Source organism: Mustelus asterias, chromosome 6, assembly GCF_964213995.1.
Source record: "Mustelus asterias chromosome 6, sMusAst1.hap1.1, whole genome shotgun sequence".
NCBI lineage: Eukaryota > Metazoa > Chordata > Chondrichthyes > Carcharhiniformes > Triakidae > Mustelus > Mustelus asterias.
Window position 1 is genome coordinate 70,919,807 of NC_135806.1, and position 16,846 is coordinate 70,936,652.

Here is a 16,846-nt window from a genome sequence, read left to right on the forward strand (position 1 = left end):
ATTATTGTTTTAACACTGTCCCAGAACCTTTCACTATAGTACACAACTTCTCTAAACAATACTTGTTAATTTTTTCTATAAATCTAGCAAATTCAAATATATTATTTACAAGAAAATTTGCAAAGAAAAGAAGCCCAGCTTCTTTGTGATTTAACATCCTGAAACCCAGAAACATTGAAAGTCATAAGCAATATCTATGATAACCCTAAGTATTGTAGTTGTCCATATTTTTCAGAAAGAAATATTGGAAAATAACAGAATTACTCAAAGAAGAACTCACAGTTTTTGGTGCCTTTTGTTACTGTACAATGTTATATGTGATGGAGTTTAATAATCATTGGCTTAGTTACCCTTTTTATTTCACAAGTTTCCATTTTTTACCACTCTGTTAACCTCAAACTGGAAGATGCAATGTGCATTTCAATAGTTCAAGTGAATGTCCTCACCTGAAAATGATGACATATGACCATGACTGCTCCAGATGCCATTGAGTAACTTACCACTTGACTGATGTTAAATACATTTTGTAAGTTTAAAATTACCTTAAAATTATTTTTCCCTTGTCAGTCTTTGTTTTTCTTTATGTTACGTTCCTAGTTGAGTTAGTGTTCAATTTTAATATGCTTTATATCAAAGTTCAATACAAACAGATCACTCCCATTCTAAAGGGCTGTCATATTTAATTGTCTTTCTTCATTAGAAGATGGGCTGGTTATTTTTTGCTTGACTGATTTGCATACTGTAATTAAAATTCACTATTCTATTATTATCCAGTGTGTCATTACATGCAGCAGAAGTCATAAATTACCACTGTAAAAATCAGCTGAACATGGACATAGCAGGAAGTCTAGCTGACAACTCCTGCTCTGAATATGTAATATAAAGGAAATGGCTTTCTCACTAATTTATCCTCTTGTGCAGTGTGAGATGTGATAGAAGCATAGATTCATGCATTAAGTTGGTTTATATGCATTTTCTCTTTCGATCTGCTAATAAGATACTCAGAATTAACCGTTTGTCTCCTTTATGTCAAAATATAGGGAGCATGGGTAACCTTCATTTCACTATAGCTTGTAACAATTGCCATCTGTCGGATCAATACTTAGGTTATTCCCCCAAAAACTAATGAATGTTTTCTAGTATAAACTACAGTGGTGAAGATAAAATCTTATACTTAGATTCATTCCTGAAAAATCTAATGTTGAGTACAAAGATCTACGCAATAATGAACACTTGTGTTGGTTCTGATACCACCATTCCCAAACCAATGATCAGATAGAAATAACCAATTAATGATGGGTCATTGGGAGAGCCTTCAGAGACTAATATATTGATATTCCTCAAGTGAATAGTCTTTTAAACATATGAGAAGTATAGCAATGTGACTTTAACAATGTAAATCAATGCAAAAATCAATGGGACAGATCTAAAAATTGCCTATCACTTAGCTCACTAGATCACTAAAGAGTGCAAAAAATAAATTGCTGGACCAATTTGTAAATTGAATAACAACAAGACCGTCACACAAATTTCAAAGTTCAATTATACATCTACTATCAGTCAGTTTGTCTGTCTCTCTGTCTATGTCTCTTCATTATAGGACTTGCCCATGATAAGTCAAAGGGTTGGGTCTGTGGTTGGATGGAGGCAGATTTGGTGAAGTGAGGAGTAGTGCACACAGCTTTTTCAGTTTTTTTTGAAGTATTGAAAATTTCTTGGTGCAAAAAAACCTGGAATTCTTTTCCTCATTGCTAATGCCAGTTTTTGGCTGGAAATGTAGTGGGTTTTGTGCCCTATCCACTTCTTGCCAATTGCTGCTTCTTCTGTGATTTTCCACAAGAAGTGATTGTGAGATATTGAGTTTGAGCTTGTAAGTATGGACAGGCTTGTAGCAAAATGTAAAGGAGAAGATAATAAAGCGACGTTAAACTCCATGGGTGGGATTTTCCAGCCGCGCTCGCCCTGAAACCGGAAAATCCCACCCGAGGTCATTTCCATGGTCTGCCCCTCGCCCGCTACAATTCCTGAGGCAGGCGGGACGGTAAAATTCGCCCCCATATCTTCCATCATCACACTTTCAAATGTTGTATTAATAAGCCAGTGACAAATTATAATTAAAGAGGTAGACACTAGGCCATTGAATTGAAAATAGAATTAACTACATTTCTCATGGAAAAATAATTAATTTTGACTGAACTAGTCTGTTCATAACCTTGATATTCTATTCGACACACTGAGTTGAACTTCTGATTGTGATAAATAATCAAATCTGAAGAAGAGTCACATGGACTCGAATGTTAACCATTTCTCTCTGTACAGGTTTTGCCAGCATTTTCTGATTTTATTTTGGATTCCAGCATCTGCAATAATTTGCTTTCATTCTGATTGTGATACTTGTCACTATTTCAAAGACTACCTACTTGTACCTCTGGAACATCAGCCACTTCTGCTCTTACTTCAGCTTATCTGACATGGAAACCCTTATCCATGCCTATGTTGGCCGAGGCTCAGTGGCAGCAGTATTGCTTCAGTCAGAAGGTTGTGAGGTCAAGTCCCACTCCAGAGATGTGACAAACAAATCTATGTTCACATTAATGGCAGTACTGAGTGAGTGCTGCACTGTCAGAAGTGCAACCTTTCAGATGAGGTGTTAAACTGAGACCCTATCTGCTTGTAGGTGGAAGTAAAAGATTCTATTGCATAATTCAATGGAAAACAGGATAATTCCAATTCAATGCCCCTTCTTTCCTAAACTATTTAATTTTTCTTCCAGTCTCTCATGTTTCATTCTTAATATGCTAGCTCATCCTGTCATCCATTTCCTGTCCCACACAATCCTGTTTACTATTTGCATACAATTTCCATTGATGTATTGAACGTATATTTCTCATTCCTTTTATTCTTGCTGAAATATTTCATATTCAATACCTTTTGGTTTTTATTTGAAGATTGTACTTAATATAATTTGTTACTTAGTGAATTGTCTGATTTGTATTTTGTGCATCATAGCTCGTTATATAGGATGCAGTGTTTAAACCTTAATCATACTATGAAAGTTATAACCACTCAAAATTTCTCAGTGAATAAATACACTATCCACTGTGCTACTGAGCCATAGGATTCCGAATTCTCACCTGTGCTAGATTAGCTAATCTCTATTATAGTGGTGAGGGGCTAGCACTGATTTTGATGTCCCTGAAGTAGGAAAGGGAAAATTTAGCATGGTTCCCGTTTCTGATTCAACAGTATGCACATGCGCAGTTAAATAGCCTGCCAATACTCGCTGTGTAGAATCAAATGAGGAATGGCTACTTGGGGGAAGATACTGGAAGGCTATCACTGCCAGTCAAACTGTACCAGTATATCATACCATTTTCAGGACAGAAAGAAAAGAGATCAACTAAAGATAGAGGCAAAACAGTACATGCACATAATTCATAACATTTGAATACTTACAATATTTTACTCCCAACTTGTATTCACAGCCACCCTCTTGAAGTTGCCATCTCATGCGGTCTTACTAGTCCCATCATATTGATTGCAGTATGTCTATCCTTGATCATGTCCTTGTATCACACTCTATCCACATCCGCCTTCCGTTCCCCAACCCTACCTCCTTCTATCTCCATTATCCCCACTGGAAAATGTTATCACCCAATTCACTTACAACTTACTTTCATAATTCCAACTGTCTAGTCTTTTGGCCATTAATTCACCACAAGATTTCAACAGCTACTGATTTGCCCAACCACTCCCGTCTTTGATGCCCTGGCCCTGGTTATAAAAGTGATCACTTTTGTTCACCTTGACTGTTTCCCCTGATATGCTCCTCATCTCCACTCCATTAGGTTCAAAGGATGCAGACTTGAAAGTATATTGCAAACAATTGGTTTAGTCATCCACTGCCAGATTTGGCTTGAACACAAAAGCATCATTGGATCCTGCTCTCATTTGCTTAAAGTGCTCACTGGATCCACTCAGTAGATCATCCTGAAATACAAAGGTAACACCCCACTCCACCCCCACCGGCTTTTTGTCTCTGAATCATAGAACCCCTACTTGATGGGCCAATGGCCTCTTTCTGCACTGACTCTCTGAAAAAACATCTCACACAGGCCCTCCCCTCCGTCCTATCCCTATAAACCCCTCGCATTTACCATGGCTAATCCACCTAGCTTACACATCTTTGGACTGCTGCAAATAATCATGTTTAACCCATCTCCCCTGTCTTCTCCACCCTGAACCTCCAAAAATAAGTTCAAGGGCTCATGGACTTCTTTGTCATTAAGATCTATAACACCAATCAGCTGCCTTTGTCACATCCCTCTCTCGCAAAAGGCAACTGGCCTAAACATCTTCCAAGTTCCTCTAAGCTGCTGACTACCCACCTTCCCTATTTGATCCCCATGTTAGCTGATAATTTTATCAGCAGTCTCTATTGTAAGGCGTTGGGAGCCAGAATGGTGGGTGGGGAGCTGGCTGACATTGATACCTGAGGGATAAACTCTGGCATACTTTCAAAAGTTTTCTCAAAGTGTTAAAAGTGTTTACGTATTTAAACATTTATAACAGTTTTTAAAAGTGCCTCAAGTGTTTTGAAATATTTAAAGTCATTAAAATCATGTTAGTCATTGTTTATTTATCTATATTGCAGGACTTCCTATCTCGCCCAAATCTTGTTGATGACTTAAAAAGATTTACTAGAAGGCATGGTTATGATATTCTTGTCTTGATGACTTTCTTTCCAAATAATGGTGCTGAAGCAACTCGGCAAGTTGCCATCTATACTGACAATGATGAGCTATGCAACAGAGTAAGTTATTTAAAGTATATTTGCTTGATCAATTTTGTATTTCATGATATCTATTTTAAAACTGAAGCTATTATACTTTTTGTGGAGAGATGGGTGTTGCTTATGGGTTAATTATTTTAAGTACATAGAGGAATGGAGTCATTCTGCACTCTGGCATTCAATATTATCATCAATAACACTAAGACCGGATTTAGTACTGACAGTCACAGTTCTTTAAAGCTCTTTTTGCTAAGCCCAATGTGCTTTGCAGTCTGAAGGTGCTTTTACATTGGTGTTTATGCAAGGGAAATCATGCTTGAAAATTGTTGAAGGTGTAATAAACGTGATGGATAAAGCAGAACCAGCAGATGTAGTGTATTTTTATTTTCAAAAGCTATCCAATAAGTTTACTACAGAAGGTAAGAGTTCATGTTGTTGGGGGTGATATATTAGCATGGATTTTGCATTATCTAACTAATAGAAAACAGAGGCCGAAATTTTCCTTCCCTTCCAGGATCTTCCGGTCCTACCGATGGTGACCCCTGTGGCGCATTCTTCAGCAGTGGGTGTGGGGCACACAAATCACTGTAGACATCGGTGGGACTGGAAGATCCGCTGCTGGCCAATGGTGGGCCACTCCGCCACTGGAAAATATGTCATGGGGGACGGGCGTGGTGGTGGAGTGATAAATGGGTCATTTTTAAGTTGAAATGCAATGAATGGAGTGTCTCAGGGATCAGTGCAGGGGCCTTAACTATTTACGATCTCTATTAATGACTTGAATTAAGAAGGAGAATGTACTGTAGCTAAGTTTCATTGTGACACAAAGATAGAAAGGAAAACAAATTGTGAGGAGAGCATGAGGGACTTCAAAGGGATAGAGATAGCTTAAGTGAGTGGCAAAAAATTAGAGATGGCGTATGTGGGAAAATGTGCAATTGTCCACTTTGTGGGAACAGTAGATAAGCAAAATACTATTTAAATATAGAGGGCCTGCAGAATGTTGTGGTGCAGAGGGACCTGAGTGGCCTTGTACATGAATCACAAAATGTTAGCATAGAGGTAAAGCTAGTAATTAGGAAGGCAAATGGAATGTTGACCTTTATTTCAAAGAGGATAGTGTACAAAAGTAGTTAAGTCTGCTTCAACTGTACAAGTGTACAGGGTGGGTCAGACCACACTTAAAATACTATTTTTAAGTGATCCAATTTTGTAACCCACAAATTAATTGCAATGGACTAAACTCACCAGTAATTTATAAATGATAAAATAAATTGTTTCAGTTCAAATAAGACTTTAACCATAAGCAAGACAGGACTTTCGGGTAGTAAATTAAATTAAGTTTAATAAAAGTATAATTTTATCAGCTCAAGACAGACTTTTGCAACTGCAACTAGGTTATCAGTCTGTAGACCACTCACAAACCCCTTCTTTAACATTGCTTCTTTCTGTGGCCAGCAGGGAAGCTCTTTCGGAACCTTTGCTTTTAAACCCTAAATGAGATTACCTCACTTTAAATTAGGCTCATGATAAATTGATAATTGATCAATTTTATTGTTTAAGTTAATTTGATTAGCTTTCAATTACTATAGTCATCTGCGTGCATTATCCCAGGCAAGAAGAAAGGAACTGTTAAACAGCATCCTTCAATTTGATTTTGAACAATTCACTGTCATACAATTGCAGCTGCTATTTCAGTTATTTCAGTTCTCTGTAAAGTCACATGATCTTTGAGGCTAATCAGGGTAGGAGGATCCATTGCTTCTACATTTTATCTGATGGTACATTTCTTTTACAGACACACAGAACGGGATTTTCCGGCCACACTTGCCCCAAAACTGGAAAATCCCACCCGAGGTCAATGGACCTTTACATGGTCCGCCTCCCACCCGCTACGATTCCCGTGATAGGTGGGATGGGAAAATTCGCCCCCCCCACCCCCCAAGCTTATGGCTAATTAGTGACTTTAAAACAAGCTTATAGAGTTTTGAATATAACCCAGTCTTTTTAATATAACTACTGAATCTTTGCTCATTCAGATATAATTCACTTGAGGCTCACTAGTTATTCAATCATCTTTTTCTGACTGGTGACTAATTAAGATGGTAATTTTGAATACAGTATTTGATTAAATGCAAGTTACAGAATACAAAGTGGCTTCTTTACCCTAATATTATTCTCAAAATGGCTTCCTTGACCTTGTTGGTTTGATAAATTAAATATTCATAATATTCACAAACTAATATGAAAATTGCCTCAAATGGTAACGGTAATTTAAATTTTATTGCCTCGACCTACTTGCATTGTGTACAGGTTTATTCTCCCTACTTAAAGGAAGATATACTTGCATTGGATGCAGTTCAGAGAAGGTTCACTAAGTTGATTCCTTGGTTGAAGGGGCTTCCTTACAAGGAAAGATTGAGCAGGTGGCTCAGTAGCACAGGTTTTATTTATATATGACTGTATTGGTAGGAGTGGCCACAGTCGTCACTGAAGACACGCTCTGTTATGTGTGGTGGCTCCATCAACATGGTAAATGAGATAAATTCAGAACAGATAATACCAAATACAAAGGAAATTGATTATGGTTATTGGAGGCCAATCATCTCAGACCTGGGACATCAATGCAAGAGTTTCTCAGGCTGGTGTCTCAATCCCAACCATCTTCAGCTGCCTCACTAATGACCTTTCCTCTATCATAAGGTCAGAAATGGGGATGTTTGCTGACAATTGCACAATGTTCAGTTTCATGTACTTGCATGCTGCAAGACCTGAACAACATTCAGACTTGGACTGACAATTGACTAATAACATAATGTCACAGAAATGCCAGGCAATAATCAGCTGCAACAAGAGCAAATGTTACTAATTCACCTTGAAATTAGTGGCATTGCCATGACTGAATCCCCCACCAACAACACACTGGGCATTGCCATTGACCCCAGACTTAACTGGACCAGACATATAAATACTGTGGTTGCAAGACTAGATCAGAGGATGGAAATTTGGGGGCTAATAGTTCACCACCTGACTCCACAAAGGCTCTCCACCACTTACAAGGCATAAGTCAGGAATTTGATGAAATTCTCCACTTGGGTGCAGCTCTAACAACACACAAGATGCCTGACATCATCCAGGATAAATCAGCACACTTGACTGGCACTCCATCGACCACCTTCACTTCCTGCTCCATGCATGCGTCATGGCTGCGATATTGTACAACCTACAAGATGTATTACGGTAATTTGACAAAGCTTTTTCAACGGCACCTTCCAAAACTGAGATTATGACAGCCTAAAATAGACAAGGGCTGCAGGCATATGAGAACATCACCACCTGCAAGACCCCTCAAAATCACATACCATCCTAACTTGGAACTATACCACAGGCTGGTGTCTCAATCCCAACCATCTTCAGCTGCTTCATTAATGACCTTTCCTCTATCATAAGGTCAGAAATGGGGATGTTTGCTGACCACAGGTCCTTAATTGTAGCTGGGTCAAAATCCTGGAACTCCCGATCCAACAACACAACGTGCACTGCAGTGTTACAAGAAAGTGGCTTATCAATGTCTTCTCAAGGACAATTAGGAATGGGCAAATCATTCTGGACTTGCCACAACACCCACATCCCTTGAAAGAATAAAAAATAAATTCTGAAAAATTGATAGCTGGAGGAATAACAGAGCAATACTTATACTTTTACTAATTCATATGACATTGTTGAATATCTCTGTGCTTTGTGTTCATAGAAAAGAGTAAAATTCTGTTTCAAGATCCATTATTTTCCAGTACATAACATTATTCACTATAAAATGATTGGTAAAGATTGTTTCAGGAAGGCTAATGATTTGCCAAGCATTAATGGCGTCTGTTTTTGTCTGTTACATTGCTCATTTTATTCATGTTATATTGATTTAATTTTACAGAAGCTTCTCAAATTATGAAAGCAATGATGAAATTTTATGAATTTCCAAGACAATTAGAAATTGAATAGCCATTCCATTTTTATGTTTTTACTTCATGATTTTGGCTTAACTTAAATGACACAACACGAATTAAATAGCAAAACATAATTTTAAGTTCCAGAAAATAGAAATATCATGTAGTGACCTTTTATGCTAAGTGATTCTTTGACAAGTACCATTGATTTTCTGCTGTAGTAGATTTTATAGTAGTTCCATTCATTGAAATAAAAGTGCTCACTAATATTTTCATTATTTGATAGATCTGTAATACACTAGAAGAATGTCAAAATCCATGTCTTCAGCTAGTGCCCATGGAGTATGGCTTTCAGGAAATCAGAGCATATCAGCAAGGGAGCTCTTCAGTTTCATCCAAGCAGATACTTCCACTAATAAAAGACTGTATCCATAGGCGACAGCAAGGAATGGTGATGAACAGGAGAACTTCCTCCACTGAAGCTGTCAATGGCAGTGCTCCGGTTTCAGAAGGATCATCTGGTGTTCTAGACTTATCTGGTCCTGATGTAGATTCCCAGAACACTGAATATATTGGTGACAACTTATTGGAAAACTCTCAAACTATAAACTCCTCCTTACAGGCCCATGGTGATGGCAATTTAGATCTAATGAGTCCAGACAGTGGATTAGCTACTATCCGAAGCAATCGCTCATCCAAAGAAAGCTCTGTTTTTCTCAGTGATGAAAGCCCAATTCGAGAAGCAGTAGTACCGCCCTCAAGCCTCGTACATGGATTTGATCTGTTTAGCTCGCTACCTGAAGCTGAATTGGCAGAGGAAAAGGTGCCAGCAGTTGTGAATGCGAATGATAATTTTGATTTGTCTGTCCTTGATCCATCACGTTGCAGTCACACTAAAGCTGACATTGCAAGAGAAAATGAAGAGTTTTTGATGATTACTAGTTTGCCAAAGTTAGATTCTGCACCTCCAAAAAATCATATTGTGAAAGCTGTAAAAACAGAGGAAGCCAGTGCAGTAACTGACCCGGTAAAGGAAGAGGATCTTCATGGTTATAATGAAGAAAATGCTAGGGATGAATTAGAAAAAGATCAAATGCTGCAACAATTTACGAGATCCCATGTGGTTGATATTTCTCTAACTTCTCAAAATCTTCCCAATGATGTGATTGGAGCACAAATTGAAGATAAGAATGTGCCCCCAACACCCATGAACAGTCTTGTCGAAGGTTCACCTCTGGATGAGGGTCCTCATAATATTTTTGCAGAAGATGTGATAGAAAAAATCAATGAAATTGTTACTGTTGACTCTGATCTGTCAGATTCTATGCACATTGGACAACAGAACGAACTTGAAGTAGGCCTCAAACAGACTGGGTCAAGCACAATTGATGTCTGGAATGAAAACCAAAAAGAACTAAATGTAATTGGGCAACCTTCTGATTTTTGGACAGATTTTGATCAGGATTTCAGTCAGTCTGATTTCACACATTGCGATATTTGGAATGAAATTGATAATCAGTCTAAGCAATCAACTGTCAGAAATGTGAATGATCTGTGGAGTACATCTGAACAATCCATTTTCCAATCATCCTCTGCCAAACCAGACGTAGATGATGAACTGGATAAAAACCAACTGATCTCAGTTGATTCCAATCTTGATACCTGGAACATAGCTGCGAAAGAAGCAAATGTGTCTGGCTTCAATAATATTGATCCGTGTTACAAATTTGGAAATGAAACATTATTAGAAGGCGAATCCCTCAACATTACAACATCACCAAGACAAGAGGACAAACAGCAATGTGCGGATAGTTCAGACATAGGTTCTGAACAGAAACAATGTGCATTAGCGATAGCAAATACATTTATTTGTGATGAATCTATACATGAAGTTACAAGGCCCACTGGAAACCTGTCAGAGATATCAAAGGATTCTGAATGTAAAATCCAACAACCAAACACTGAGAATCCAGATACTAGCACAGAGTCTATACAGGAGACTGATCTTTCTTCATCACAAATCCCTACAATACTAAGGGATTCTGAACAGGAAGTTAATTTGCCAGTTGCTGCAAATTCAGATACAGAGAATGAACCTACAAATGAAACCCAGTCAACTGGTGAAATTTTAGCTGCATGGACTACATTTGACCAGGAAGTCAGCAACTCAACTTCCGAAAGTGGAAAAATAGGGATTGCAGAAGACTTCCAAACAACTGCACATGAATATGATCTAGAGTTTAGTCCTGAAAAGGAGAAAAAGCAGTTGCCCATTGAAGATACAGATTTATGGGATGAACATTTACAGACAAAAAACTTGGAAGCATGGAATATTTCTCAAGATGAACCCAAACCCTCACCATTGACATATCCAAATCTATTGAGCAGAGAAATAGATAGCATTCGTCAGCCATGTAAGGTGACGAGTGAATCTGAGCAGGACATTACTCAGTCAGTGACTGAAACTAGCATTCAAAACATTGAACATGTTCAGGAACTACAGCAAGCTAACATTAGTCACAGCCAGGCAGAATTTGAAACTTTAGTGTCATTGAATACAGAGGAATGCGAACAAGCATCTCCAAATGCTTCTGCATTGTGGAATGAATTTGAACCGAGCAGCCATTCATCTTCTAAAAGTCGAGAGGAAAATGGTAAATGTATTGAGAAGATCAGTCAATCAAATGTAGAATCTCTAGATTATATGAAAAGTTTGGACCAAAGAACTAGATATTCTTCAACTGAAAATCCATATACAGAGAATAAAAATGGACAAGAGAGCAACCAGCCTTCTACAGAGAAACATAATCCATGGAATGTTTTTGAACAAGATAATCACGAGTCCACATTCATGAACCAAGAATTCTGGTTCGATCAAGTACAGGAAATCAGTCAACCAAATGCAGACCACCCTACCTTATGCCATGATTATGAAATGGAAGACAGATTACCAGACTATGAAACTGATAAATTCTCCAGATCTCTTGAGTTTGAATTTGTTGAAACAGATAACCAGCAACCCTCTTCAAGTCCTCAGATGTGGAATCAGTTACAAGGCGTTTCTGAACTGAATGCAGATTCGCAGAGCAAACGTGAAGAGAAATTTTCCGATCCTGACCTGGAAGAAAAATGGAAAGCACCTACACAGAAAACAGAACAGTCAGTGTTCAGCCTTCTTGATATACATTGTGAAGATGAACAGCACAGTCGACTGTTAGCTTCTAAAATGCCACAAGATCATTTGACAGCCATTGATATCAGCAGTCAACCTTTGGAAGAAGGAATGCTGAAAGCCATGAAGAATTCTGATCAATTCAATGATTCTGAATGTGAGTTTATCCAGCCAACTACTGACCTTCATATTTCAAACAAATTTGAACAAGAACGACCAAATGCACTACATCCTAACAAACCTGGAGAAGGTGAAAATGACCAGTCTTGTGCTGAAATTCCTGAAACTGGGATAGACCCTATATATCAATTTCCTGAGGTGCTTCCCACTATTAATGATGCTTTTAGTGGATTTGAACAGGAGTTAATTAAACCAGATGGAAACATACCTGATATCGTGAATGACTATCACCAAGAAACATATCAGATTTCTTCAACAAATCCTGATGTTTGGGTTGAATCAGATCACTTGCTTTTTAGTTCAACTGATGTAAACCCTGATATTTTGAATGACTGTGAACTAGATTCAGACCTCTCAGCCTCAAAGAGCCCTGATAAATGGAGTGAGGCTGTTGAGGCAGAAAAGCAAGATTCTGGAAATCCAGATATGTGGATTAACTCAGAAGAAAAAGCTGCTGAATCTACAGCCAAACGACCAGATATAATGGATGTATCTAGACATCAGCCTTGTCTTTCAGTGTCAGATGATGTTAATTCATGTGAATTGGCTGAACAAGCTCTTTTTCATCCTTATCAAAGTGTGGATAATGAATTGGTACAACAGACAAGCCATTCACCCGTAGTTGCTGTGGATACAGAGTTTCGTTTAGTACAATTAGATAACGTAAAGGAATCAAAACATGCAGACATTTGGATTGAATCAGGACAATTTTTTATTACAGAAGAACAAACATTTGATAAAGATAAAGAGTTGACTAAATTAAATAATGTAAAGATTGAATCTGCACAAGAAGATGAACAACAAATTTCTGGTAGTCCTGTTGCTTGGATTCAATTAGAAGAGGGAGTTACTGAGTCAATCACAAAAGGTCCAGATTCACAGGATAAATATAAAGAGGAAATAAGTTATTATGATTTAGAAAATCCTGAATTTACAGGGCATAGAGACCATCCAGTTAACCAATCAAATGTAGAACACCTTGATCCCTGGAACCCAGTGGAAGCGATTTCTTTTACGCTCGATAGTGCAAATGATATTTCTTTGGCAGAAACTAAGCAGTTTCAAGTCTCAGGTCCTGAAAGTAATGTTTTGAACACAATGGAAGATGATAAAATGGCACCTGTGACTCTGGAGGACAGAAGCTTAACTTCGTTCTTTCTTGGGGAAGAGCAAGAGGGCAGTGTTTCAAATTTATACCTAGACAATAATTTACGCAGTATAAATGATGGGGTAAACGAAAGCTTTTTTTCAACATCTGGATCTGCGGATGACTATTTCATTACTGCTACTTCTGACTACAGTCTGGATAATCAGGTAGATGCTTTGCATAATTCAGAAGCGATGGAATACTTCTCTGTATCAGAAGAAAATATTTTGCATATGGAACCACTGAGAGATTTTTCTCTGGTCGAAACAGGGGCCACTCGCTTGGGTGATGTAATTTCACCTGCAAACATCAGTGCTTCCAAAACCATGAAGGATGAGTTTGTTGCAACTCAGGAAACCCCAATAATTACTGGTGAGGAAACCCGGCCGACTAGTCCTGAAGTTCAAGGTTGTAATACCGAAACTAAATCAGACCTATTTAAAGACAAGACAGCATTTGTCCATGAAAATGTAGGACCTGTTTCATTTCATGATGCTTGTGAATCTGTAAGACAATCAGACTCACTGAAAACTTCAACCAAGGTTATTGAAGAGAGAAATATATTTTCACCAGCAGATGGTACTGCAGGACTCTCTGACACAGATATATCAAACCAAGGAAATACAGAAACTAAGCATGTGATACATAACGTTGTAGAAAGTACATGGGTTTCATTTGAAAATACAGATAGCAGCAGTAACAGCAATGTGACATCCTGTAGCTTATCTTCCAGTATCCAGAAATCAGACTTTTGGGAAGACCTTAGTCCCCAGGATAGTAGCATAATTGGTGAAGGATTTTCTCATACTTCCATTTCAGAGGGTATTGCTGCAACAGCAAGTCATAAAGAGACTGCAGGGAGCGAATTAAGAGCAGAAATTGCAGACCAACTGTCAGAGCCCTGTAACAACGGCAATGATATCCTTTTGGAGCATAAGTTTGATAATCAGTACAGTTCCTTGGTTTCTTCACTCAGCTCTCCAGTTTCCTCTGTTGAAATTGGTAACAGTTCACCAGAGGTTGAAAATGTGGGTAAACATCACCTGAACTCATATGAACTGGGTAGCAATGACATTAGTACAGGAGAAATGGACTATATTATTGTATCTGGAAGTGAAAGGCCTTGTGAAGAAGTGCCAGTTAGGCAGGAATATAAAAGTTCAATGGTAGAAAATGTGAATACAACCATTCTAAAAGCAGATTTTCAAGAAGATATTTTTTCAACATTTCTTTCAGATACAATTCAGCCAGGGGTCAGTGGAAATGCAACAAATGACTTGGAGAGATTTTCCAATGACTCTCCTCCTGCATACAAAATCACTGAAGAGCAGCTTGAGGACAATAATGACCAAGATCAAGGGGAAGTATATTTAGATGAGAAAACCACAGATCAACAGAGCAAAAAAGCAGAGGATGTAAATGAACTCTTGAACACCTCACTTGAGGAAAGTTCTAGTAGGGCAGAAGTGAGTGAATCTAATTCGGAGCATTCAGTTAAGGAGCTAAAGACAGCAAGTCCTCTATTTAATGGGAACAGTTCAGATAAATCTGAAGAATCGAAGACTGACTATGATGTCATGTGTCATATGCCTTCAGAAATAAATGGAACAATTAATTCAAATAGAACTGCATCTATAGACGAGCTAAGCAACAGTGAAACTGAGAGCACTGCGTCGCAGTTCTCCGTGAGGGAAGCCAAGATCTCACAAGAAGATTTAAGAGAAGGTGGAAAGATGGAAGAACAGGTTTATCCAGAATCATTTGCAACTGAATGCTGTGCTTTGATGGAAAAAGAATTAATGAGGGAAGAGATCATTTTAACTGAAAAGAGAGATTCAACTCAAGTAAGGTAAGTTCTGCCATATTCAATTACTTTGAACTTTTACATATACCAACATAACCTTTATGTATATTATAAAATTAGTACTTTTGAATTAAATAATTTTACATTTTCATTAAATAAATTGGCAATTATCAGGTATTTTGTAAATGAAATTGATGCAATTCAAAATGAATTTCAGAAGATTAAAAAAGTTATCAAATTTGAGAACCACACTTTGGCAGTCAGAGCTTGGTGATTGAAAGTAAATAGATCCAGAAGCTAAATGTTAAAATGTAGAAATTGTACTCTTATGTAGAGTTAGGTTTCTGGGGACATCTGATGACCCTGCCCAGGGCCCACACTGTTGTTCCCCTTATCATCTTATCATCCTTATGTGATTTTCTAATTGGGCTACATGACTGCTTAGATTGCTCTTGCCCATTTTATGTTAGAATTTTATTTCAATATGTATAACAGAAGACTATCAATGAAAATTATTCTGTGCTGTTTATGATAGGATTGCACTATGTATTCAGCCTTTCCACCTGGAGTAGAGAGAAAAGAAAACTTCATGTGCAGATGATCTATTCAAGTTGACTGAGGCACTGCTGCCCTCAAGAGACAAAACAAGGAAACCTTCCTCACACTCATTTATACAGCCAGAACTCTATTCTGGCAGACATCAATTTCTGATGCTGCACCACTCTATTATTTGTCCACAGACTATGTGTTGTATTTGACCATAATTTCCAAACCTCATCAGATCATAAAACCCAGCCCTAGATCCAATTTTTACTTGCATTACCACAGAGTGATTGTCAGTATTTTACATACAAACCAAGTTTATTCACCTGAATGCAATAAGTAGTTTATGAATCTTGAGTAATCCTTGCAATAAAGATATATGTGCAATAATTAATTTACTGCATAATGAAGTGAATATAGCAACATGGATTTTTTTTTCTTGAGAAATTATTTTTTCTCGACATAGACTTGTAAAATGCAGGATGATGTGGATATTAAACATTGCCTGGATAGAGCACAAAAAGGAGAGATTCACATCCACACAGAAGTCGCTGATTTTCCTTCCATTCATTTCAATGAAGCACAATCAGATTCTGTTACCGGTGTCTAAATCCTTCCTGCCAGATTTTTTCCTTGTGTATTTCACCCAAATGGCAAATATGAAAATCTACCTCAGTGAATTTTGTTTAATAAGCAGAATTAGCAACTATATTAACTATCTCTAGATTGCATACAACCATTTAGTTCCATTATATTATCTGGAGGCTTTAGGAAGTGCAAATGTTTGAAGTTTTGGTGTGAATGTAGTTTGTTTTCTCAATGATGAGTGGCATTGATCCTTGGGACAAAAGAACAAATTTGATCTCATTTTTATTCCTTATTGACGCAGATTTGCAAAGTTTTGAGACCTATTATTTAATTGTTTATCATCTTGGGATAAATTGTTACAGATAATTTTCATTTCAAAATCGAATTTTGTTGGAAGTTTATCAGAGACTGCGAAACACAGATTTTCGATGAATATTGCTATATTTTTGTAAGGGGTTAGGCTCCGTTAGCATGATTCCGGCCCAGTTTTAGCAATTGCCCGATCTTCCAATATAATTTTGCTGGATGGTAGAAGTAGCTGTGCTAAAATAGCTGGTCATATTTAGGTGAAACATTAATAACTTGCTAATGCCCTCTGCTACTATTAGGATTTCAATAGCACATCAGGTAGTTTAAAGAAAGGCTAACTATTAGTTGCTTTTTTAAAAAAAAATGTTTT

The 16,846-nt window shown here is 37.6% G+C and overlaps 1 protein-coding gene across 2 annotated transcripts in view; it reads left to right on the top strand.

Moving 5' to 3' along the window:
• The window catches only part of LOC144494920 (protein prune homolog 2-like), a 421,892-nt gene that overhangs the window by 250,837 nt on the left and 154,209 nt on the right, over positions 1-16,846 (top strand). For both annotated transcript variants that reach the window (XM_078214519.1, XM_078214521.1), the window contains exons 7-8: positions 4,655-4,813; positions 9,020-15,081. In XM_078214519.1, coding sequence (XP_078070645.1) covers positions 4,655-4,813; positions 9,020-15,081 — 6,221 coding nt within the window. The remainder of the gene's footprint in view (positions 1-4,654; positions 4,814-9,019; positions 15,082-16,846) is intronic.